At 48.4% G+C, this 26,126-nt stretch overlaps 1 protein-coding gene across 5 annotated transcripts in view; it reads right to left on the bottom strand.

Moving 5' to 3' along the window:
• The window catches only part of SRGAP3 (SLIT-ROBO Rho GTPase activating protein 3), a 220,639-nt gene that overhangs the window by 84,871 nt on the left and 109,642 nt on the right, over positions 1-26,126 (bottom strand). For all 5 annotated transcript variants that reach the window (XR_010384781.1, XM_064496289.1, XM_031470812.2 and 2 more), the window contains exon 3: positions 11,975-12,137. Coding sequence is in view for 4 of the 5 variants with exons in the window: in XM_064496289.1 (XP_064352359.1) it covers positions 11,975-12,137 (163 nt within the window). In the remaining variant the exon portion in view is untranslated. The remainder of the gene's footprint in view (positions 1-11,974; positions 12,138-26,126) is intronic.

The raw sequence follows: 26,126 nt of genomic DNA, 5'->3' as shown, positions 1-26,126 counted from the left end.
AAGCTTCCCTGCAGCTTTCTAAGAACCACCCTCTGAGATCATCTCTCCTCTAGGGTGGCTAAGCTGGGATGTCAGGGGTCTTGGGCTGCCCAGCACAAGGAGAGTCAGGCCTGAGTCCTGATCTAGTGATGCTTAGATAAGATTTACCTCTGGACTTTTCCAGCTTACGGAATCCCATGAATTTCCACCTCTGCCCATGTGAAAGAATACTGACGCACTCTGCACTTATATCATTGTGAAGACACCAAAATGACCACAGGGTGAGACAGCCTTCTGAAGACACTTCACCAAGCACTAGAATTCAATCAGTTTCTGCAAAGGGACCAATTTCCAACCAACCAGAGAGAGCATAAGGTCCTGAAAGGCTGGGACTCTGGCTTCCCAGAGTGCTGATTACAAAGACTTGCATGCAAAAGGAACTCCGTATCGCCAGGAGGAAATGGAGACAGTAAACAGTGGCCACCTCTGACTCTTGAATTTTTGAAAAACAAACAGAACAAAAAAATCATACATTCATGTCAAGATGGTACTAGCCGACAAAAATTTTTTGACAAAATGATTCCTGAGTGAAATCAATTTCTTCACCATGAAAGTCTTGCCACGGATGGCTGCATTTGGTTTTCAATGCAGGGCTAATCATGCTTTTAAGGGGAAACCTCAAAACGGCTACAACAGATCCTAGGACTTTATGAGCTGAAAACTTCTATTTGCAAAGGGTACATCTCTGTCTCCCTCAGACTATGTCAAAGGTGGGTCATTTCTAGTGCTGGTCACTTTGTATCGACAAAAAATGCTGGGTTATAACAAGACTCCTCCTTCACTTCTCCAGAGGAGACCATTCAAAAGAACCCGTCAGAAAACCTGAAGGCAGGGACTAAGGAGGCACCATCCTCAATCCCAGCTCTCCCCTCTTCCATCTCATCAGGCTCTGCGTCAGTGAGGCCTGTCCCCTTTTTCTTGCTCTTTGCTCGACTAGATTTTCTCATGTTGGGTTTCCTTTCTTTGGGGACATTCCATGGTTTTCCTAGTTCTGGGGTTCCAAGCAAATAATGGTAACAAATAAACAAACAAAACTCATTAAAACAAGAATCTCTGTTTCTTTTCATTCTTATCCACTGCTTTTCCACACTCCAGCTTGTTTTCTCATCAAATAACAACACTGGAGACCCACAGATGTTCCCCATTTAAATGCTGTATGGAAGCACTGGCCATCTCCCAAAGCAACTGTGCTTTTCTTTGCAGAGCAAAGGCTTTAAGGGCGTGTCTCAGAGGGATGGGGCTTCTCCAAGTTGTCCTGGAAGGTCAGCTTAGCCCTGAACATGGCAGCTTGGACTGCTGACGGGCTAATGTTCTCCCGGCCGTGTCCGACCTTGCCGAGCCCTGGGCTACCGGTGCTCCGTCACCTCACCACCCCTGGCTTCCAAAGAGCATCTTAGCCTGTACTCCGCCGCACCTTCCATCCGGACCCTTGTTACTCATCCCCCCTCCCCCATCTTCTTCCTTTCCCTGCTCCTGGACACCTCTCTTCTCTCCTCCCCTTTCCAGACTAATTTCTGTCTCCTGTTGTTGCAACTCCAAATGTTGTCATCTCCTTGTTTTCGCAAGGAGCTAGGACGCCAGGGCTGGAATATCAGACTGCAGGGAAACAGGAAGGCCCTGCAACCACTCGTCACACATCCTCAGCCGAGGTGGGCCGCACTGCTGCCTACCCAGAAGCCCAGCAGCGGGCTGAGGCAGTAAGCCCAGCACTGAGTCTGTCACCCGCTTTCCCCTGTAATAACTCCCTGCGTCTCTCTGGGACCTGTCTGCACTGAAAGCTTTTCAGAAATGCTTGAGATAACAGGTCTGAGGAAGTCCAAGGATACCTTGGAATGGCCATGAACAAGTGACCCCCAGTGGTCAGGCCAGGAGTTTCTGGATCTCTACTAATGATACTATTAATATTAATACTAATACTTATTATCATCGTTAATAACAATGCTTAGTACTATTGCTACCAGTGATACTTGTCATTAACGATAACAACAGCAGCAACAGCTATTGTTTTCGATCTCTCAGCCTGCACCAGGCCCCGCGATAGCAGCTCTACGGACAAAGACTCACGTAAGCCTAGTACCAGAACTTCATGGGAGATAACCCCACTTCCACACCACTTTAAAGATCAGGACACAGAGGCTCAGGGAGGGTAAATGATCTGCTCAAGGTCACAGAGCTAGTAAATGTGATTCTCTCAACTATTCCACTCTGTTGTCTCCTTCGGGAGAGCTATTCCTCTGTGTGCCTGTAGAAGGTACCCCCTAAACATTCCAAAATAATTATAAAACACTCTGCCTTACTGTAAAAAGCATGCTGATATTTAAAAGGCTCTGCTGTAGGTCACTGTAAATATCAAACTACATACAGTACCCAGGGCCACTTTGTAGCATCTCCTGTTGTCTGTGGCCAAGTCCGGGCCCCTCCCCCGGCTTCCAGGCTGAGGCAGAAAGAGATGGTGGGGACCGCTGGGCTGAGCATCTGCGAAAGCAGAACATACTCAGGAATAATCCCTCTTGACTATGTCTTTTGCTCTGTTTTGCTTTTGGCAGTAGTAGGGGGACATGAATCTCTCACTCACAAATAAGCAGCAAAGGGCTCAGGGGAGGGTGAGAATCTCTGCGTCCTAAGGAGCGTGACAGATCTGTCTTCCTGAAAACTCAAAGGCTATGAAAGCTGGAAGCCGCTCCCGTCTGAGCTGTTTTCTCCCTCTGTACATTGTCTTCAAGGTGAATATGGGTGTTGTGAGGCTAATCTGCTGGATCCACAATGTTATTGATCACTTACTGCCAAATCACTGACCTGAGCCATCTCTCTAACGTCCCTGTTCTTTTGTAATCTGATCTTCGATTTCCTTTGCATTGTTTGTGAATAGGGTGTAATGAGGAGTGCACTGGTGTTTCAAAAATGTCTGTGCCCATGTATCCACCCAGCTACCCACCACCTTCCCACCCCTTCACCCACCTCCCCATCCACTCATCCCCTCATCCGTCCATCCATCCATCCATCTAAGTGTCCATGAACCTACCCATCCGCCTATCCACTCATCCATCCATCCCTTCCTTCCTTCCTATTTCCGTATCAGCCTCCCTGATCCAAGTGCCTTCCATCACTAGCTGGTTCATTAGTGTATACATATAATAATATGTGACTACTCTCCCTGAGTCCAGCATCTCTCTTTCCAAAGCCATCGATTACACCAAATTAATCCTCTTTAAACTTGGATCTGACCACATCACCCCTGAGTCAAGAACCTTCAGTGGTTCTCCCATGTCTGGAAAATAAAGCCCAGCTTCTTGTTCTGACACCCAAGGACCTCCTTGATCTGCGTCCAACCTGCCTTTCTTTTTCCCCCCTTAATTTCAGTGCTCCAATGATAAACACACATTGTTAAAACACACAGAAGAGTAGACAGAACAGTAACAAACACCAGCGAACCCACCACCCAAATTAGATAACCACGAAGATTTTGCCATTTTTGCTTCAAAACTACTCTTAGGAAGCCAAATGCTGTAGAGACCCCTGAAGTGTTCTGTCTCCTTCCTCCCTCATCCCCCAATTCCTCTCCTGAAGCTGGTATATATTTTTATACAGTCCACCTTTGTATAACAGCTCTATTTCAGACAGGTGTCTAACAATATAAATAATACGAACTGTTCATGTTTTAAACTTAAAAAGCATTATAGTGTACCATGCTTTTTTTCACCCAACATTGTGTTTTCAACTTATATACACATTGATATACGTAGATCTTGTTCCTTCATCTAAATGGTTGTATAATATTCCACTGAATGACTACCCATAGCTTATTTAACCATGCCGTTCATGATGGCCATTTAGGTGATTTCTCTTTTTTTCTTCACTATAAACACTGTTGCAGCAAACCTCCTTGTACAAGGTTTTGGGAGTGTGCAGACATAGCAGACTATCTCAGGCTATACTTAGAAGGTGAACGGGTGGGATACAGGGTGTGTACCTCTTCCTTCTGTTACTAGATACCTCAACCGTTCTCCAAAGGGGCTGGACCGATTTGCATGTCTACTAGGAGGGTACAAGTGGCCCCGCTGCCCCACATTCCTGCCAACACTTCAGATTCTTTTCCTAATCTAATGGGAGTCAAACTGTGTCTCCTTTGGTTTTATTTTACCTTTTCCTGATAACCAGTAAGTCTGAGCATCTTTTCTTATATTTTTAGCCATTTAAATGTCATTTTCCGTGATTTACTCATTTATATCTTTCACCCATGTTTCTGTTGGGTTATTTGCCCTTTTCTGATTTATTTGTAGGAGCTGGTTTGTATATTCTGGGTATTAATCTTTTATTAATTCTGTGCATGCCAAATATCTTTTCCTTACCAGGTCTGTCTTTTCCCATTATTTATTTCTTATGGTTGTTGTAGAGAAGATTTTTAAAGTTTCATATAAAGAAACTTATCAATATTTTCCTTTACAGTATGTGCTTTTTTTGTCTTACATTTTATGTTTAAGCAGCCTTTTCCTACCCTCAACATTTTAAATGGAATCTTCCACATTTTCTTCCAGAATGTTTAAAGTTTTGCTTTTTAACTTTAGCTCTTTAATTCATCTAAAACATATTTTTGTGAATTAAGGTGGAGGTCTAATTTTTTCCATATTAAAAAAAAATGGTGTGCATGTTTAAACCAGTTCCTAAAAAATAATAATAAATGGACAAGCAACCAGTGGAATCAGCCTCGTTTACTAGACAGTCTATCCTTTCCCTGAGTCTGTAAGGAACCACTGCCATATACTGCATTCTCGTTCGTGGAGGGCTTTGTGTCTGGCTCTGTCCTGGCCCGCCGGTTAGTTTACCCCGCCCTGCGTGAGTACTACCTGTTTTACTATCACCTTAGAGGAAGTCTTGATATCTGATGAGGCAAATGCTCTAGCAAATACCAAAAAATATAACCTACAGACCTTAATTTCTTTTTATGGTACAATAAACTTAGAAATTAAAAGTAAGTAGAAAGCTTTTTAAAAAATACCTTTTGAACTAAAATATGCATAATTCTGAAAAATTTATGGGGCAAAGAAGAAACTGCAAAATGGAAATCACAAAATATTTATATCTGAATGACAATGAAAATATCACTTATAAAAATTTCTAGGATGCAGCTAATTTGTAGCATTAATGGCATTAATTTTCAATCATTCTTATTTTCCAATATATGCAGGGTTTATTTATTTATTTATTTATTTATTTATAATATATGCAATTTTAAATTACATTTTCTAACTGGATGTGGCAGGCACATAGGAACGTTATTAACTTTTGTATATTGATCTTGTAATCAACCACCTTGTTGAACTCTCTTCAGCAGGAAGTATGATATTTGATGTTGGTTTTTGGTAAACACCCTTTTTATCAGGCTAAGTTCGTTCCCATTTATTCCTAATTTGCTAAGAGTTAAATGGTGAAAAGTTAGAAGCATACTTTTTAAAAGTCAAGATGCCATTTCTCTCCCTTTTCCTGCTACACTGTACCAGCGGAGGCCCAAGCTATTCTATAAGGCAAGAGGAAGAAATAAGAGGTTATAAAAAAAGAAAGACCTCCGTCAGTTAGAATTAATCAATGAGTGGCTTCCTGAGCATACTGTCTTATTTCTGACCATCTATTTAACCTGTGTGCCCTGAACATTCCTTCATCCCACCTCCAAATTTAATTCTCACTACGCTCTTTCTCAAAGTCCCAATAATCATCCTAGTAATAGCTAATATTCAATGATTGTTTACTGGGTACCAGAGGTATTTTACATCATCATTTTTTAATCCTTACAACAACGCTATGAAGGAGATTTTTTATTAGTTCCATTTTGAAAATGCTGAAACTCAGAGGATTTAGGGATTAGGCTGGGCTCACACAGCTGGAAAGTGGCAGAACAGGGCTGAGCAGACTCTGCCCACACCCTAAATGCTGGACTAGACTGCAACGCTGGCTGACCTGTTCACAATACAGGACTCAGACTTTTCCGCCCACGGGCCTTGGCTTTGGCCTGGAATCCTCTCTCTCACTTTTCTTGAATCTCCACCTATCTGTTGAGGACCCAGTGATGCACCACTCAGATCCCTGTCAGGACTGGAGGACTTATTCCCCGGCTGGAGGAGGGCTGCCAGCAGACCCCCAGCTGTCAGCCCTATTCAGAACTGCCTCACCAAAGAGGCATCTGCCCAAGGCCACACCCCCATCTGGGAGCTATAAAGGCCTAACTTCCTAGCCACATTCCAGGACAACTCGGAAGGGCCTCCCCAGCCTCAGAGCTCCCCAGGAGTCATTTGAGGACTTTGTTGTGACTGCACATTCCCTGAATCCTGCTTCCCTGCCTCTCCTTCTGCAAGTGGGGACCCCATGAATGGTCACTACTAGACCCCTGCACATTATCACTGTCTCACAGTCAGTTTCCCTGGAAGGGAGCCTAATCCTCAGTTCAGGATCCACTTCAAATGCTGCACCCCCAACCCCAAACTGACCCCCAGCCCAGATGAGAAGTCCTCCTCCCTCTGAGCCCGCTGTATCTTCCCTCTCCACTGTATTTACATCACTGATACACATCTGTCTTCACTCCCATTCTGCACTGTGAGCTCCAGACCGTGTCTGACTCCTTTCTCCATCTTCTCTAGCACCTGCCTTTACCACCGAGCATGGGCTCTGGAGTCAGATGAGTCTGGATGCAAACCCCAGCTCCACCTTTATTTGCATCAGTTTCCTCATCTGCAAAATGAGGGTGATGACAGCATCTTCCTCTAAGGCTTTCAGAATTAAACATATATAGAATGCTTAGCCTGCACACAGTAAGCACTCACTAATTGTTTATCTATCATTATTGTTCATCTGTTCTCAGGATAGTACTAAAATATGCTTTTTGAGTGAGCTGGAAATGCCTAATGGGGACCAGCTCAGCAGGCTCGACTAGCAGAGTGCGCATTCACAACTCATCTCCCTGGGAGACAGGGGAGATGGCTGAAGGCTCCTCGTCCCCTGGCCGTCAGCCCACTTTGCTAGCTCGCTCTCTCCAGGCAGGCTTCAGAGCTGGACCCTCCAGCATGCAAACCCTCACTCTCTCCTGCAACCGAAAAAAATAAAAAATAAACGTGGCTTTGAAGCCAAGGCCATGGGTGCTTTTGATCTTGGTTACAAAGCAAGGCAATTATTGGATACAAAAGCCCTGATTTATTTATGAAATGCGACGGACATCTTCAAGGCGGGAACGAGAAAGCTCACTGAAGACCAAGCCCTTATTGCCACACAGTGAATGGCTGCTTTCAAACACAGACCCCCCGAATGCCCTCTCTCCTCTTCTAAGAGTCCTTCCTCATTAGCGCTCCCTTCAGAACACCGCGGCTGCCAACAATCAAATTCACTTCACGGCCGGGGCAAGTAATTAAATTCTGCAGGCATCAGAGCAGAGAATAATGGATGGCTATTGTGTAGGAAGCTGATGCTGGAAATGGAATGGGCTTCAATGCCCAGTCTCAGAAATGGTTGGGGCGGGAAGGGGGAGCAGGCAGGATGCAGATGGACCCTCCCTGCTGCTGCACCACGGGGGGCCGGGGACTCAGTACTGGACCTGGAGAAGAACACCTGCGCTTGGGGCCAGATCCTGCACTCACCTCAACTTCCTCACCTGGAAAACAAGGAGGTCGGACTCGGTAAGTCATTCTCCCTGTGTGGGCCCCAGATCAGCAGCATCAGCAGCGCCTGGGAACTTGTTAGACACGCGGAGTCTCAGGCCTCACTCAACCTAGCAAATCAGAAACTGTGCGGGTGGGGCCCAGCAATCCGTGTTTAACAAGCTGTCCAGGTAATCCTGACGCTACCCTTTGTGACCCACTGGTAGATCATGTTTCAGGGTGAGGCCACAAACTCAAACACATAAAGGGCCAGGGAGCTAAAATAAAGAAGTAGGTGTCACACACCAGACAGCTGCAGGGGCTGTGGGACAGTGGAGAGAATGTGCCTGGCCTGAAGGGCCAGTGGCAACTCAGCGCCAGACAATTACTGCCAAGAATGAACCCCTGTGGGTCTGGTACTGTCAGAGCTTCTGGTCTTCCAAGAGGAACACAAAATTCTGATGTTTATGTGAAAGCCCACAATTTTAAAGTATTGGTTGAATTTTTCTTAACATAGTGAGGGTCAAGCAGATTACACCTGAGAACCAATTCAGCTGTGGACTGCCATTCTGCAGCCTGCATTCCAGGCTGCCCTGGACCTGCGTCATGACATACTCTGTCCACCGTGCTCTTGCCTTTCTCCTAACACCGAACTCCAAACCTCCCTTCCCCACTTGGGGGACTCCTCTTCATCCTTCAACACCTAATTCAAAGATCACATCCACTGTGAACTCATTCTCCACCCTCTGCCCCACTTTCCACCTTCTCCAGTAAGAAGATAGAGATGAATCAAACACGGGGCCCAAGAACTGACATGAAGGAGAAGGTAACACAGAGGAGGAAGACAGGGAGAAGTTACAAAAACAGGCCTTTCCCACAGACAAGGAATGAGGATCTCTTGGAAAAGTTACCCTACTGCTGCTTGAAAAATCATTTCAGGACACTGATCTCATTTGACCAGAATGTAATAAAATGAAGTTTTAAAAAGGGCAGATACAAAGACACACAAGTGCAGAATTCATAGGATAGATTAAAAACCATTTGGTACAAAATCCCCAGGAGACTGGAGCTGAGAGTTCAGAGTGAGTCAACCATGTGATGAGATGATCATGAAACAGACAGGCGCCTTCATAGGTTTCCTTATCAGAAATAAAGTGTCTAGACAGCCCTGCTCTACTTTTAGCTGGTCAGGCTTTCCTGCAGTGTTCTGAAAGGTTCTGAATGTTCATTCTGCAGGTCAGAGAAGACCTGGAACATGACCCAGGAGGAGAGAAAATGCAAATCAAAATCACAGGGGGTCAACAGAAGGAACCTGGCATGTCTACCCAGAGGTGGGAAGGGCCTGGGTGTGTGGTCATGATTTCTGTCTCCGAATAACTGACAGGTTTCCGTGTGGATTTGATCTGGGTGGCCCACAGGATGTCAGCCTGGGGCTACAGGGGGTGGGCCATGTGGTCGTAACATAGAGACTGACTACACCCAAGCCCTTCTTACACCATTCAAAAAAAAAAAAAAAAAAAAGAAAGAAAGAAAAAGAAAAGAAACAAAATTGAAGCAGAGCTGCAGAGAGATTGAGTTCTGACAGCATCTTTTGTGCCCCTGAAGCCCCCCACACCTGAAGTCAGCCTCGGATCAAAGAGCTGATAAGCTCCCTTTCTTCCCTCCAGCCAGGTGAGCTGCGTTTTTGCTATTTGCAACCATAAGAGTCCTGATCACTACGATGGCCTCTAAGATCTCACCCACTTCCGTCCTGCTCTGGTGGATCCACATCTCACACTTAAAGCATTTGCCCAGAAGAACCCTACTATGGCTGTGGACTGTGAAGTGCTGCCTCCAGTCCCCACTGCAGAAGGGGACATGGACAATCAGGAAAAGGAGTTATTAAGTCAAAGGGCATCCTGCCCCTGTGAGAAGCTGGCAGGTGGGGCAGCTGCCCAAGGACTAAGCTCAGGAAGAACACTTGGCCTGGAAGCCATTCCCTCCTCCTGCGGAGGCAGGGCCAGAGTATGACTTGGGGGAGGGTGAAGGACTCCCACCCTCAGCTGGGAAGGGAGACTCCATTCCTCGGGATCACTAACAAGCCACCCTTTAATGAAAACCTACTGGGTCCCAGGCCTGTGCTGGACACTAGGCCTACCTCTACCCTTTCAAGTTAGTCCCTGAAGTTGGCATTCTCATCTCTGCTTCCCAGATGAGAAAATTGAGGTTCAGAGAGACTTGCCCAGGGTCACACAATCAGTAAGAGGCGCTGCCTCCTGCAGGTGTGACAAATGGTGACTCTTGGGCTTTACTTCCTCATCTGTAAAATGGGCTGGGGGGACGATCCTGTTCCCCAGGCTGACCAGAAACCAGCCTCTGCCACTGTTTGAGGTCTACAGGAACTATTATTATGTAAGGCTGCAGCCCTCGGTGCTGAGATCATCTCTAACTGATGTCACACAAGGGGGCCACACTGCTAAATCAACCAGCAAGGCCCTGTCCCCAGCTCTCTCTTGACCCAGAGGGGCCGGGTCATTTCCTTTGTTCCACAGGCACAGGCCTGGTAACGAGGACACCAGGAGCTCAGCTGTGGACCTTTTTTCATTATTTTCCACCCTGTTAACCTCCACCACAAGTGAGGCTGCTGTCAGCCTAAATGAGACCTGAAGAGATTTATCTCGCTTGTCCTGGGGCTCAGCTCAGGAAAAGACCCTTCATTTCCCGAAGGCCCTGATGACCCTTTCGCTGTGAGTCCCTCCCTCCCAGGAAAAAAGATGTGACAGTGGCAGTGGCAGGCGGGGGCTTGAGATAGGACCAAGTGATCTGAGTCACTTTAGATTGGCTTTGCAAAGAGCTATGTGATATTTTTTTATTATTGCACTGTATTTATCTTCCTAATTATGTTTGCTTATGCAAATATTAAACTTAGACTACATCTCATAAGCACAGCCCCAGGAGGAGACCAGAGTATACTGTGTGGGGAAAGGGGATTAGCTTGCAATTACAGTTTTGTTATAGAAGTCATCCTCAAAGTGGACACTCCATGTACAGACCTGGAGCAATCCCGGTCACCTATTCCATGAAATTGGCACCTGGCAAGAACAGATATGCTAGATGATTTTAGTAGTAATAGTCTCTCACACTCGTACAATAATAGCCAGCTTTCCTGAGCACTTACTCAGTGCCGGGTGCTACTTTCCATGCTTTACTTGGAATTAACAACCGTTTTAATCCTAGCAGCTGCTCTGTGGGTATTTCTATCCCATTTCACAAATAAGGAAACTGAGGCTCAGAGAGTTTAAGTAACCAGCCCAAAGACACACAGCTGATAAATGATGGAATCAGGAATATGAACCCAGAAATTTAAGAATTCTGGACCCAAAACCATACCCTGAACCACTTCTCAGTAACACCTCCCTCCTTCTCATGCTCCATCTCACTGAACCCTCACACTGCCCCTGAGAATAGTTGTTCTTAACCTCATTTGATAAACAAACAAATGAGCAAATTTTGACCCTAAAATTCCTGTTACAGAAATTGACCTTAAGAAAATACCAGTTGCCTATCAACCAATGAATGGATAAAGAATATGTGGCATATATATATACAATGGAATATTATTCAGCCACAAAAAGAATGAAATCCTGCCATTTGCAGCAATGTGGATGGACCTAGAGAATATTATGCTTAGTGAAATGTCAGAGAAAGACAAATACTGTATGATATCACCTATGTGTGGAATCTTAAAAATTACACAAATGAATGTATATTCAAAACAGAAACAGACTCACAGATATAGAAAACAAACTAGTGGTTACCAAACTGGAGAGGGGCAAATTAGAAGTATGGGATTAAGAGATACAAACTAAAATATATGAAATAGATAAGCAACAAGAATATATTGTATAACACAGGGAAATACATCTATTATTTTTACATTAACTTTTAATGGGGTACGATCTGTAAAAATACTGAATCACTATGCTGCACACCTGAAACTAATAGAATATTGCAAATCAACTATACTTCAATTTAAAAAAATAGCAGTGAATATGACAAAGGTGTATGTATAAAGAAGCTCACAGCAGCATAATTTATAATAATATGCAAATCACTGAAGTGTTCAACAATAGGGATTGGTTAAATAAATTAGGGTACATCTATATCATGAACTACTACATAATCTTTCCAAATGTTATGGAAGTATGCTCATTGATATGGGAAAATTTTGTGACCCAGTGTTCTGTAACTTGTTAGGTGATATCAGCAGAGAGTAAAATCATACATGCAGTCTGATCTCATTTGGGGAAAGTATATCTGTATGGCCAAGTGCCCACCTTTTTGAAGAGTCTGATCACATCCTCGCTGATCTGGGAGAGGCGGACGATGACATTGTTCATGAAGATGTCATTGAGGGTGGCATGGTCTCGGCTCTCCCGCCTGGTCTGATGCAGGACTAGATACCAACAGTTCACAGGCGAGAGGAGATACTGGTCCTTCCTGTGGAAACCAAGACAGCTCAGGTTGGCTTCACTGGAACTGCCATCCATACAGTTTCTATGTTGTCACCCACTCTGGCTCTTCTGACCATCACAGGGCCCTTTCAGCTCATTTTATTATAACATATTTAACAGCTAGGGCCACGAGGGCAACAGAGAGCATGAGGGCTGAAACAATCCTCCCAAGGTCACAGAGCAGCGCTGGGGCCAAACGCCAGGACTTTGACTGTAAGCCCTCTCCCTATTGGGCACTTGCTGCACGTGTCCCTCCCTTCTGGGAAGAAGCTGTCTTCCCTGGAGCTAAGAAATACTAAACCAATTGTGTTTGAAATACTTACATGAGTTCCAGAAATATCCAGTGGAAAGAACACAAAGTGGACCCTTCCCTTCCACTCCCTGCCCCCCCCAGACCCAGGTTCCCCTCAGGCTCTTAACCTCTTTGTCCTCTTCCAGGGTCAGTCCTGGTCTCTTGGCCTCTTGGCAACACATTCCGTTGCCCCTCAGTGGAGCTGAAGGCCCGGAGGATTTCAGGTTCTACACTTGGGAGGAGGAGCTGAGGAAAGCTGCTTTTGAGTGAAGTACACACAAGACAGATGAATCTTTGTCCTGCAACGACTGATAAGACTCACAGCGTCCTCTAGCTGGGCACTGTGCTACAACAGGGGTTCCCACAGGGTGGGGGTCCCCAGACCAGCAGCAGCATTGCCTGGGGTCTGTTAGAAATGTACTCTCGAGCCCCACCCCAGACCTGCTGAGTCAGGACTTCCGGGGGTGGGCCCGGCCACCCAGGTTTTAACAAGCTCTCCAGGGTGCTGATTCACATGAAAATTTGAGAACCACCAGTTTCCCAAAGCTTGTGAAACGGGATATTTCCAAAAATGAAATGGGGGCATATCTCTCCAGTCTATACTTTACCAAAGACCCCCTGTTAGCCTCAGTAAAGCGTGTATATATCCTGGCATCCAGGAAGAGAAGGGAAAGGGCAATGAGAAGCCAAAATCAAGCCACTAATCCCATGTTGCCACGTGGGACATCTGGGCTGAGGTCTTGACCTATGACCCTTACTCCACTTTCCAAGGTGGGAGGGAGAATGGGCAGCGGCCCATCCACCAGCTGAGGGTGACTGGACCCCCATCCCTGAGGGTGGGTCACCCCTGGGAGCTGGCCATGGTTCTCTCAGGGAACTCAGCCCCCCACCGTCAGTGTCTTTGAGGAGAGAATTCTGCGGACTCCCAGTATGACCACATCATCCTCCCACAGCCAAGTGGAAGTGTGGGGGGGTAGCCCTGAGGGCCTCTGGGCTTGGCCACAGCACACCCACCCCTCACTCCACCCAAACCCTGGGCTTGGGAAGGATGGGGCAGTGGATGCGAGGCGCTTGACTTTCCTCTTTGTCACCAAACGAGCTAAAAATTTGTCTAGGTAGCAGGGATTTGGGAGAAGGGAATTTGGTTTAGATAGAGGATGGATATGTTAGAAACCATCTGAGGAAAAGGGAGGAGACGTTATGCTATAAGAGAAGTAAACCGATTTCTCCTTCGCGTATAGCCTAGAGAAAAAGCCAGAACACTGAGATCCAACGGCCCAGCCTGAATCCCTCAGCATTTACTCCGTGTCAGGTCTCAGGTGGGCCCCGGGTGACAGTGACACAGACCTGCCTCGGAGGGGCTCCCTGTGAGGTGGCTGCGGTGGAAGGATACAGAGGGAGGTGGGCAGATGCTATGACGGAGACACGCGGGGCATCGGTCCTGCGTGAGAACTCGGAGACGGTGCACTCTCCTCCCGGGCTCTCCACGTCCCCAGCACACAGTCCCCTTTGCTTTCCTGCCAGCTTCTTTCCCACCTGGGGCCTTCACGATGGCTGTTCCATCTGGAATGTGTGAGCCCCTACTCCTCTCTCTTCCTCTGGGTCTCAGCTTAAATGATACTCCCTGGAGAGCATGCCTCTGACCATACTCTAGGGCAGGAGTTCTCAAAGTGTGGTTCCCAGACCAGATGCCTCAGCTTCACCTGGAAATCTGTTATAAACGCAAATTCTCGGGGCCACACTGGGCCACTTAATAAGAAATCCTCCGAGTGGGCCCAGCATCCGTGTTTTAACCAGCCCTCTAGGTGACTGCGATGCACACTCGGGTTTGAGAACTTCCACCTTAAGGGGTTTCTACTCCCCACCTGTCACCCAACTCGAAGTTCTGTGAGAGCAGGAGCTGTTTCTGTTTTAGTCACCATATCCCGTGCCCAGCAAAGTGCCTGACATGGAGTAGATGCAATGGAAGAGAGACCCAAGAGGAAAGGTCACATTTGTGCTGGGTCTTGAAGAATAGGTAGGAGTGTTTCAAATAGAGGGGCAGAGAGAGAGATGGAATTGCAGGCAGACAGAGAAGTAGCTCAGTCGAGCTAGAATTCTGAGTGTCATAGGGGAGGGCCAGTAGGACTTAAGGCTGGGGAGACAGGTTAAAAGTTCCATTGTGGGGGGCACTGAATCCCAGCCTAACGAGTTGGAATTTTATCATCTAGGCCAAGAGCCACTTGGTTGTAGCACACTAGAATCACCTGGGAAGCTTTCAAAAAAACACCAAAACCCAGGCCCCATCCAAACCAATTAAGTCAGAATCTCTGGGGGGACAGCCTTGGCATTAGCATTTTTAAAACATTCTCTAGAAGATTCTAATGTGCAGCCAGGGTTAAGAATGCCTGCTGTAGGCAGTGGGGAGTCATGGAAGCTATTTAAACAGAGGTATGATCTAACCAATGTATGTCTTAGATCATTGAGGGCAGACTGGAGGCTGATGGATGGCTGGCTGGATGGGTTGGTGGATGGAGGGACGGATGAGTGGGTGGACAAGCAGATGGATGAGTGCAGGGTGAATGAGTGTGGGGACAGGCATGGGGCTGGAGGCAGGAGGACCAGTCAGGAGGTGACCTTAATCCAGGAGAAGAGAGATGATGAGGGCCTGGGTAGTGACTCCTCACCAGGGTTGCAGATAATCTCAGAGACTTCCTGGAGATTGAGAGGAGTTGGGGGAGGGGGAAAGGGATGAGGATTCTGAGGTTTGGATCTCAGGCATCTCAGGGTCGATGCTGATGACATGAACCGAGATAAGAGGTGCAAGGGGAGAAGGAGGTTTGGGCAGAAAACACATTACACTTGATCCCATTTCCACTGCTTCCTAGGTGGTGATGGAAATGGAAAGATTAAAGGAGAGATGAGATAATTGAGCTGTTACTTAAATTACTTCAGGGGCTTGCTCAGTCTGGGATGCAAGAATTGAACAGCACCAGGGAATTAAATGTGCAAAATTTATGGAAATCACAGCCAGAAGATGAGTTTCAGGGGGAAAGGAAAAAGATCTTGAAAGGGTGAGGAAGTTCTGGGACAGCTTGTGGACCATAAATTAGGTCACCTGGCCAGGGAGACTGGATAAGAGAAAGAGGAGAAAGGACGGTGCCTTCCTTACCAGAATCTGTGACCAAGAGGCAACGCAGCCTCAGACGGAATTACAGAATGAGCAGAGGCCAGGAGAAAGTTAGCCAAAGGCAACCAAGGATTTGTCAAGCTAAAGTGAGCAGCTGCTGGGAAGATGAAGGCCTTGGTTCATTCAGACTTTCGTTCATTCATCTGTCTCTGTATGTATCTGCCAGGCAGGCGAGCACAGCGGGCAAGACCCTGCCCTGACAAGCGTTCCACTCAGGTAAGGAGGCCACACAAGGAAACAAGATGATGATACAGCCTCACAAACATAGTGATGGGAAGACCCTGTCGCCCAGATCTGGTGTAGAGGTGAACATGGATGGCTTCCTGGAGGAAGCACTTTCCAGACTGAGAACTAAAGGCTGGAATGGCGGTTGACCAGGTTGAACTTTCCAGGTGGAGAAATATGACAAACAGAGCCCTAGAGAGAGCATGTTGGTGAGCTAAACATAGTTGAGGGGGCTCAGGCATGGTGCCTGGGGTCAGGGGCGAGGGAGAGTGGAAAACAAAGTTGGAGAATTAGGCAGAGGCCACATAGGCAAAGGGCCTTTACGTCCCAGTAGAAAGTTTGAGCTTTGTCCTGAGGCTGGCAGGAGCCATTGCAGGGTTTGGAGCTGAGGAGTGAAAGGGTAAAATTCCACTTTCAAACCCTCACTCTGGCTATTGTGTGGAGGATGGACTCACGGAGGCCAAGAGGGAAGTTGAGGGATTCAAGAAACACTTAGGTAGTAAACTGACTGGACTCGGAGATTGGTTGGCTGGGAGGGAGAAGACGCTGCCCGGAATGAGGCCCAGGTCTTCCAGGCTGGGCACCCGAGGGCAGGGGTGGCATTTACTGAGATGCAGAGGAGCCTTCACAGCAGTGGGGCAGGGAGGGAAGGTGAGGAGTTCTGTTTGAACATGGAGAGTCTCGAGGGCTCATGGAACACTCGGAGGGCGGTATCTGGACAGAGACAAATGTGGAAGCCGGCAGCAAGCACTTGGATGATACCTGAAGCCACAAATGACATGGGACTCTTTACAGACGCACGTGATCGTGGGACAGAAGAGGCAAGTCCTCAGGAGGCCCGGCCAGGCAGTGGCAGGACAGACGGAGCAGGGTCCCAAGGGCTCTGGCTGGTGTGCTGATCGCCGTCCCACCGGCCACCTGCGTTGTACCGGGACCGCAGCAAGAGGCACCCAGGCTGTGTCTGGCAGAGCTGGACACTGGCCTGCTCCTTTCAGGGGGTTATTTGTCCCTTTTGGAACAGGACCCCTTGGACCTGAGACCCAGCTGTCCCTCAGCAGCCATTTTGCCTGCTGCAGCCTCACTTTCGGAAGACGTCAGAATGAACCTGGGCCGGCACTCTCTCCTCTAAGGCACATCGTGAGCAGCCTTTCTGCTTTTCCACTCTCGCGTCCCTGCGTCCACACAGGTGGTTGCTGCTGAGCTAAGGTATAATTGAGAACTTTCCCATATATCTGGATGCATTTTCTTTTTTACGGCCAGAAAACAGCAATGAAAATTTCTAGTGAGTCACAGCTTTCTTTCTTTGGCTGGGGCAGCTGGGTATGGGGTTCCAAGCGACTACAGCTAGAGAAGCGAGGCCTTGCCAAGCTGGTAAGTTGGGAAAAGGAAATCAGCAGTGAACCAGCTTCTCTTGCTTGCCGGCTGGGGACCGGAAAATTCCATTTAGCAAACAGAACCCATTTCCAGGCCTGCTGAGCCCCATGTTTCAGTTGAATATTCCAAATCCACTGCCCTGGGATCCTGGTCCCCCTGGGAGGGAGAGGAGCTCTGGCAGCTGACACTGTCCCCAAAACACCAAGTCCCTGCCTCCAGCTTCCTGATCCTTCCAAGACATTCCTGGGTCTTACACTGGGCTTGCTTGGGCAGCGGCCAGCAAAGCTGCCTCTGAAAAGCACACCTCAGTGAGTTCCAGGGTTCAAAACACGGGGTTAACCTCTGGCTACCTAAGTTGCCCCAAGCAGGACTTGGAACTCACTGTCCTTGCTGGAAGCATGATTCGTTCATTCTGCAAATATTAACTGGGTGCTATCTTTTGGGCCAGGCGGTGGTAAGCAAAATGAGTCATGCTCCCTGATTCATGAAGCTTACAGTCCAGCAGGGGCCCCAGGTGACAATCAAATAATCACATAAGTAGACAGGAAATGGCATCGGTGATCGGAGTCCTGCATGGTGCCCTCAGAGTCTGTAATGGGAGGTGGGGATCCAGGGAAGGGGCAGTCCTTCTTGTCACTGAGACCTTAGCTGAGATATGTCTCCTTGTTGAGGCCTTCCCTCACCCCCAGTGGCAACCTGCTCTTTAGGACACCACCCTATTTTATTGTTATTACAGCACTGACGTTTGACCCTTTCATTTACTTTTGGTTTCTGTCTTTGTCCCCTCTCTGCTCGGTCTGTCCTGCTCACCACTGTTTCTCTGCTACGAGGCAGAGCCGGGCACACAACCAGCTGACAGGTGCAACGTGCCCAGAAGGATGAGTTAGGACCAGAAAATGGGTAGGTTTTACGGCGGCCTGGGGATAAGGGACAGCACTCCCAGCAGTCAGTGTGAAGGCTCCGTCGGCATGCATGGGCACCTTCCCGAGAGCAGAAAGGATGGACGAGGGGCGGGGCAAGGCCAGAGGGGCAGCGTGGACCAGGGCCCTGAGGGACAGGATGAGCGTCTGCGCTGTGTGTCGCTGGATACAGGGCTGCTTCACTGAACAGCAGAAGTGTACTGTCTCCCAGTTCTGGAGGCTGAAGTCTGAAATCGAGGTGTCGTCAGGGTTGGTTCCTTCTGAGTGCTATGAGGGCAGCTCTGTCCCAGGTCTCTCCCCCAGCTTCCGGTGGTGTGCTGGCCATCTTTGGTGGCCATACGTGGGCTGGTTTCATCACTGATTCTATAAGCCCCCTGAAGGCAGGAACCATCTCGTGTATTTCCTTGGGTCTCTCCACAGCCCTTGGCAGAATCTCGTTCATTCATTCACTCACTCTTCTAACATCTTTTGAGTTCCTGCTATGTGCTAGGCACCGTCCAGTCACAGAGGATTAAAAAATGACTGGATGTGCCTTGAGAAGGCTTGCAATCTAGGAGCTGAAATTAATGCAAACCAAGAATTATTTTGGCTATTGGTCAGAACCCCTTTAGGTGAAGTGACAGAAAAACTCACTTCAGACTGCCTTAAGCAAAAATGGCAGTAATCGGAGGAAGACAAATTTTAAGGACCAAAACTTTTAATCAGAAAAATGTAAAGGAATAAGAGGTTGTTGGCCTCAGGCATAGCTGCATCCAGGGGCTCAAAGGATGTCAGCAGGACCTGGTCTTTCTCTATTTCTTGGCTCTGCTTTTCTCTGTGTGTTGGCTTCACTCTCACGCAGGCCCCCTCCAAACCCAGAGTCCCCTGACTGCTAGTAATCCCAGGAAAAAGAGAGCTTTTCTCCAGCTGTTCCACCAAAAGTCCTGGGATTGCATGTCACTAGATTAAAGCTCGTGGCCAAGAGGATGCAGCGCTGGTCAGAGGCTCACCATTGTTCAGGGATGACTCCCCAGAGGAAAATCTAGAGCTTGTTATCAAAAGAAGGGAGGGAGGGATGCTGAGCAGGGGAGAGTAACAGCTGTCCACTATGTTATGCCGTGTGAGGACTGGGATCCCAGAGGAGGGAGGGAGGCAGGGAGGGGCTGATTCCGCCTCAGGGTGGATGGGCAATCACAGAAACCGTTGCAGTGGGCTTGAAGTACACCTAAGAGTTTGCTGGGCAGGAAACCTAACGACAGGAGCATCCTGCAGGCAGAGGAGAGGCTGAGTGTGAGCTGTGAGGTCACACAGGACATGGTTCCAGGGCTGAAAGCAGTTCTGTCTGGCTAGGGCAGGGGTGGTACAGGGCGGGGTGGAAGAGGAGGCAGCTGTGGCTGGAAGGAAGCGGCCAGATAAGGACCTTGTAGGTCAAGGTCGAATGAAGGTTTTGAATGGGCCAGTGACATGATCACGGGGGCAGAAAGGCTGGAGGAGGCAGAGTAGCCATCCAGGTGAGGGGGAGAGTCTGACAGGGCTCTGCCTTGGGGTCACCTCGTGGCGACAGTGGGCATGCGGCTTCAGGGCACAGCAGCCCCCTCTTGAACCTGAAATCCAGTGCCTTTGGCTGACACCAGCCCTGAGACAGCCATTCCCAAGGGGAAGGACTATGCCCACTGGGCTGCCTGGCCGAAGCAGGTTCTGCTTACCCAGGCTGGGGTGCTAAGGAGTCAAAGCCAGGGTTCAAATACCAGTTCTGCCCTTTGTCAGCTGGGTGAACTTGGAAAGCTAGCTCAACCTTTTCGTTCCTTACCTGTAAAACAGGGTTGAACACATTTACCTCACAGTGGCACTTCAAGGATTAAATGGAATGGAACAGGAATGTCATGGGACATCCTTAGCATCAAACCCAGCATCTGATAACAGTTACCATCGGCATCACTATGATCACCACCAGCACCTCGCTAGGCTATTGGGAAAATCCAATGACTGATACAGGCCGACGAACAGCCCCTGTAGGTTTGTTACAGATGTTGGTTTTCCTTCTCCCATTAGTACCTTCTCCCCCAGCAAACTCTTATGTGTACTTCAAGGCCCAGTGCCAACAGTCCCAAGACTCCCCCAACCCTGAGGCAGAATTATTCACTTGCTCACTCATTCCTCATGCCTCCAAGTGAAGGCGCTACTGAGCTCTCTCTTGACTTGCTGAATGTATTCTTGATACCAGAACAAAAATCCCTGCCTTATCAGGCAACATCTGGCCAACCTCATTTATCCACCTGCAAAATGGTGTGTGTGCAGCACTAGGTGGAGGAAGGGCACTGACCCACAGCTCCTCCAGCCACTCCTTTCCTCGATCAGCCGAGTATCCTCAGCCAGGCTCACCCTGGCTGGCCTTCTGGTCCCTTGCCTGTCAGGTGGGGATGATGACACCTTCCCTGACTCCCCTGGCCCCAGCAGGATTCTTGGGAGGACTGAAGCAGCTAAAGGCTGGGGAGGTACTTTGTAAGTGTAAGGCACTGTATAATCTTGGAAAGTCATTATTATTCTATTTATTTAATAGAATCGAGTCAAAACCAAACCCCTGCATATTACTGCTTGATAAAATCTTGATTACAACATCAGTTTTTCAGTTTTAGAATAAAATTTAAATGATGTGAACATCTATATGTATATCAAGCACATCCAAGTATAAATGAATCACATCCTGGTTAGTACTTTGGCAGTTGCTGATTATAGTCTCTGAGGATCGCAGGAAACTGGGTGGAGAATCTGGAGAGGAGCCAGAAGGAAAAACTGGAAGAAGAAAAAGGGGCTGTAGCCTTTGCCAAGACCACTCAAGAGGCTGAGCCTCTGGCCTTAAAATCCCTCCCAGCAATGAAAACAATGGTGGAGGATGGAGAGTAGAGAAGAAGGATGTTACTTCCCAGGAGGGGCTGGAAGGGGCCCGAGGGCTGTCTCGTGCTGGCTGCGGGGTTTCGACCATCCCCGCACACCTCCATGCTTCATATCCCGCTATTTATTGACTGTTTCTTTTTACTTAAATGCATTTATTTACAAAGGACTTTCCCTAGTTTTAGTTAAAATAAAATTAAAAAAAAAAAAACAGCATCACTTGCCCTAAATAGAAGATAACCGAAAAAGTAAGATCAAGAGTTAAAAACAGTATCATTCAATCTTAGGCAGATGCTGATGCCCGAGGTCTGTTGTCTGTTTGTTAAAAGGGGGACTAGAGAGAAGTGTCAGTCACACACCAGAACCAAGCTGTCACCACAAAGACTGAAAGAGAATAGAAAAGATGAGTCAACACTTAACGGCTCCTGTGCTATCAGCACCTTCCCTCACTCTGAGGAACATGATCCCGCCTGCCCACCCTTCACATGACAGACATGTGCCCCTAAAATACCCGGCCTTTGTGGAACCCCCTCCTTGGACTGGGAGCCCACACCTCCCAAGGCAGCCCCTTGCTTGCTGGACAGCGCTGGCTACTGGAACGCTCTCAGGGTTGAGTTAAAGTCTGCTTTTCTGAAAATGCTGTCCATAGACCTCACTTCTCTCCTGCCACAGCACAAAGTAAGTCTGTTTCCTTCAAGTATTTGAAGAAAACACTTGGTAGTATCTTGGTCTTTTCAGTTATCCATTCAAAAACCTTTGATGGGGGCGGGGAGTGTAGCTCGGTGGTAGAGTGAGTGCTTGGCGTGCACGAGGTCATGGGTTCAATCCCTAGAGCCTCTGTTAAGGGGGAAAAACTTTGATAGAGTTTATATTGTATATCAGAGAGAGAGAGAAACTAGAAATGGCCCCTTGCCTTCAAGCAGCTGGCCGATTGAAGTGGAGAACCAGGCACACAAACTGAATCATTCCTTGATAATCTGACCTGAGCCCCAGGAGAGCCACAAACAGATCCCTGTGGGAGGCCTAGGGAGCAGCTGCTAACCGTGGGCCTGGGACCAGGAGCAGGGGCTTCACAGAGGAGGTGAGCCCCAAGCTGGCCCTGGGGAAACAAGCAGGAGAAGAGGGAGCCCTTGGATGCCCATACAAGATGGATGTGGTCTGGACTGATGGGTGACTCTCAGGAAACAGTAAACCAGCCCAGAGAGGCAGGGGACACACCCAGCATCCTGCAGCCAGACGCAGTTCTGCATTTTGGCACCGGTTAAACCACGATGAGAATCCCAGCTCTGCCACTTACGTGCTCTAGCAGTGTCCCTCTGCACAAATTACTTAATTTCTCAAAACCTCCATGTCTGCAACTAGCAAGACTGCAATAGTGCCTGCCTCAAAGGTCACAACGTTTACCATGAAGGTTAAATGAGACGACGCACGTCAAACACCTAGTAGAGTACTTGGCAGGTGGTAATCTGCACGTGGTGGGGGGTGTATCTGAAAGACTGAACCACCTGCACGGCACAGACACAGAGCCATCAGGGATGCTCGGCTGACAAACTGTCCTGGGAGGATACCAGCTCTGGAAAGCGTTCCTGGAGAGCCATCGCTGGTGTGACGGTGGTCACAGTGACAGCAGCCGCCATGAATGGAGACCTGCGTCCCACCTGGAGGGCCACCCCCACTGTCCCCCCCCTCATTCTGAGCAACCCTTTTCATTCTGAGTCCTTTGCACATTTACAGGCTCAATTTACTCACGACAAAAGGATTAGGATTCACCTGGAAGGCTGAGTCTAAATTATACAACCTTTTTAGGGAAATGCTCCATCTGCGGAAACAAAAAGTCTGTGATGTTTCACCCCCCGCCCAGAAGCAGCATTTTCTTGGCAATCAAGTTAGCTGCCCACTGAATCCTCCTTCTCAAGTGCTTTGTGAAGCTAAGAGACGCTGCAAACCTCCCTTGCAGAGAACATGAAGCATTAGTCCCTGACTGGCCAAGCGCCTCCCAGCTCCTTCCACACTCCGTAAACATATTTGAACAGAATCCCCTGTTGCTTTTTTTCACAGCTGTCCAAATAGCAACCAACACGTAACCTTCTAGAGCGAGCATCTTTATCGGGTGTAACCCCGAGAAGGTCAGGGGCATCAAAGACAGAGGGAGTCAGAACAGAAGGGGGCTCTGTCACCTCCCACACAGAGCGCTAGCACGCAGTGTGAACATTCCAGAGGGGAATCCAGAGTTTGTCTCAACAGAGCTTTTCAGATTGGGTCCCAAGGAGGGCTGGTTTGGTAACATATTAGTAAATATTACGGATGAGGGTGAATTTTGTGGCCAAACAGCCTTCAGAAAGAAGTCAACAGGCTTATTTATTGCAAGAGTTCTCAGAGCTTCCATATCCTGATGTGTGTCAGGAATCTCTAAGGGGAGGTAAGGAGTGGGCGGTCCTTCCCAACTCCATTCATTCTTTCTCTCCTTCAGCCCCCCTCCTCAACTAGACATCTCAAAGTATTGGAGCTTCAGAAACAGTTCTCTGGAGGAAGAAAACATCTTGGTTCCAGGAAACCCTGGCCTCTTACCCAATTGGTTTGGAGGACATCCATCTACCCCAAGAGGCAGGTTTTCAGGCCCCCACGTGCCTCCATTCACGCCACACCCCTCCTCAGTGAGGGCTCCCAGCTCCAGGCCTCAAAAAGGAGAAGGCGAGCCCAGGTCAGGCCTGGCTGCAAAGGGGTAGTGGATCATGGATTTGACACCGGGGAAGAGGAGGGGTCTGCCAGGCCAGCACAGCCTGAAAATGAACTGTAAACAACTGATTACCTGGAAAGTCATCAGACTGAGCAACTCCTCAACATGCATGGCCATCAGAATCCCCTGGAAGCTTGTCAAAATACAGATTGCTGGGCCCGATCCACAGAGTTTCTTATTCAGCAGGTCTGGGGGCCACGGGTTTTGCATTTCTGACAAGTCCCCACACAATGTCGGAGCTGCCAGTGGGAACCACACTCTGTGAACTAGTGCTCGGCCTCTGTGGTCCTGATTCCCCAGTCAGGGAGACCATCGTAAAGTCCACACTGCCCTCTCGGCAACACTGTGCCTGTGCCAGGTACCAGAGTGGGTGGCCCTTCATCCAAACTGTCTCACTGAGCTCCTAATGCAGCCAGAAGACAAATGTCCCCTTCCCTGCCTGCCACCCACACCCCGCAACAGAGCCACTCGAATTACCACCTGACCTTCATTCATTCACTCAGCGTTTACCAAGGGCCAACCATGTGCCAAACCTGATGCCAAGTGGTAGGGACCCGAGGTCAGCAGCCACCTTCTCTGCCATCTTGGAGCAGGTAGCCCAGTTGTCAGAAGAGTGACAGACAAGAAAAACAGGAGATCACAACACAGGGTGGCAGCTCCTCATCCCCTCCTCAAGTCCTTCCATCTCAGGTCAGAACAGATTCCTCTCTTTTCCTCAGTTCTGCCTCAGAGAGATTTCCCAGCCCCTGTCACTCTTTGTGCACTCTACTGTCATCACCACTGCCCGGAGAGCCACCCTCGCACCCGCCCTGCTGGCCTCCTCTGCAACACTATTGCCCCTCCAATCCAGAGTGATCTTTTAATGGACATCAGATCACACTGCTCCCTGCTGAGGCTGCTTCCCTCAGTGGCTTACAGCACCCCTCATCACCAGTTCCAGCCCCACCAGCCTCTGTTTCCCTCCTACTGTGCCCATGGCTGCTCCTTCTCATCCCTCAGGTCTCTGCTCACACACCACCTCCTCCAGAAGCCTTCCCTGACTGCCATCCTATCTCAGTGTGGAGGATTCATGAGAGATGCAGATCCTCTGACAGGCCCCCTGTGACAGCAGGGTTTTATTTTCCCTCCCCTTGAAGCTGAGCTGGAGCTGAGACCACCTTGATCAAGAGAATCTGGGGGGGAGGTGGGGGTGGAGGCAGGGGTCCAAGAAGATTGCAGCTCCCCCACTGCCATCTCAGTGCCCTGAACCCCCACGTCTGAAGTGGGACCACACGGAGAAGGGGGCAGCCTGGCTGAGCTTTACAGCTATCGTCACCAAAGTGCCAGGAAACGTGTGTGAAGTCGTCTTAGAGCCTCCAACCCAGACCACAGCAATCACTCCATCATTGCAACCATTTGATGACAAGCAGTCTTTTACTTGTTTCTGATGGTCTCTCTCCTCCATGAGATGGTCAATGCCACTATGGCAGGAACCAAGCCTGTCTTGTTCACCACCATAAACCAGGGCAGGGCACATGGTAGGTGCTCAGTAAATATTGGCTGAATAAGCAGATAGACAAGTACAGAGTCTTATAGACACATGGAGGAAGGGAGCAGGGCAGACTCAGGAAGCTTTCCAGAGGAGGTGGCAGCTAAAGACTGAGGTCTGAAAAGCAAGCAGGTGGCAGGGCTCAAAGAGCAGGGCCACAGGGCCCGGGAGCCCACCCTAGCCATACCAGCCACGTGCTCGCTCTCTCATTAATCTGTGTCTGCAGCATGAAGCACAGCCTAGGTATATAAGAGGCCCTCAATATACACATTTCCCACAGATGACGACTCACGTGGCTTCTCGGAGAGAGAGGCCCACCCTGGAAGTCACGAGACCCGGGTCTTCTCACTCAGCAGCTCATGGTGTGTCCTTCATAAAACACCACTCAGCTTGCCTGGATCGAGATAAAACCCCTGGCTCCCTCTCTATATGCTCGTTCATCATCAGGATTAGAAGAGAGCAAAGATGTCAGAGTGTTTTGAAAAAGGTGTGTTAGAACAGATATATGTAAACAACAAGGTCCTACTGTATAGCACAGGGAAATGTCTTCGACACCTTGTAAAAGCCTCTAATGGAAAGGAGTATAAAAAGTATACACACACACACACACACACACACACACACACACATATCCTGAATCACCATGAGGTACACCAGAAATTAACATAACACTGTAAACTGACTATACTTCAATTAAAAGAAAAAAAAAAGACTAGCAATACATGATGGTGGAAAAGAAACATGATGATGCTGGTCTCTAAATGTTCAACCTCAGTTGATGGCCCTGAGGCCTTTCTTTGAATCAGGGGCCACATGGAAGTCAGCCCAGGTGAGTCTAGCCCAGACTCCTCTTGGCCAC

This window comes from Camelus dromedarius, chromosome 17 (assembly GCF_036321535.1).
Source record: "Camelus dromedarius isolate mCamDro1 chromosome 17, mCamDro1.pat, whole genome shotgun sequence".
Lineage (NCBI taxonomy): Eukaryota > Metazoa > Chordata > Mammalia > Artiodactyla > Camelidae > Camelus > Camelus dromedarius.
This window is presented reverse-complemented; position numbering and strand designations above follow the sequence as displayed.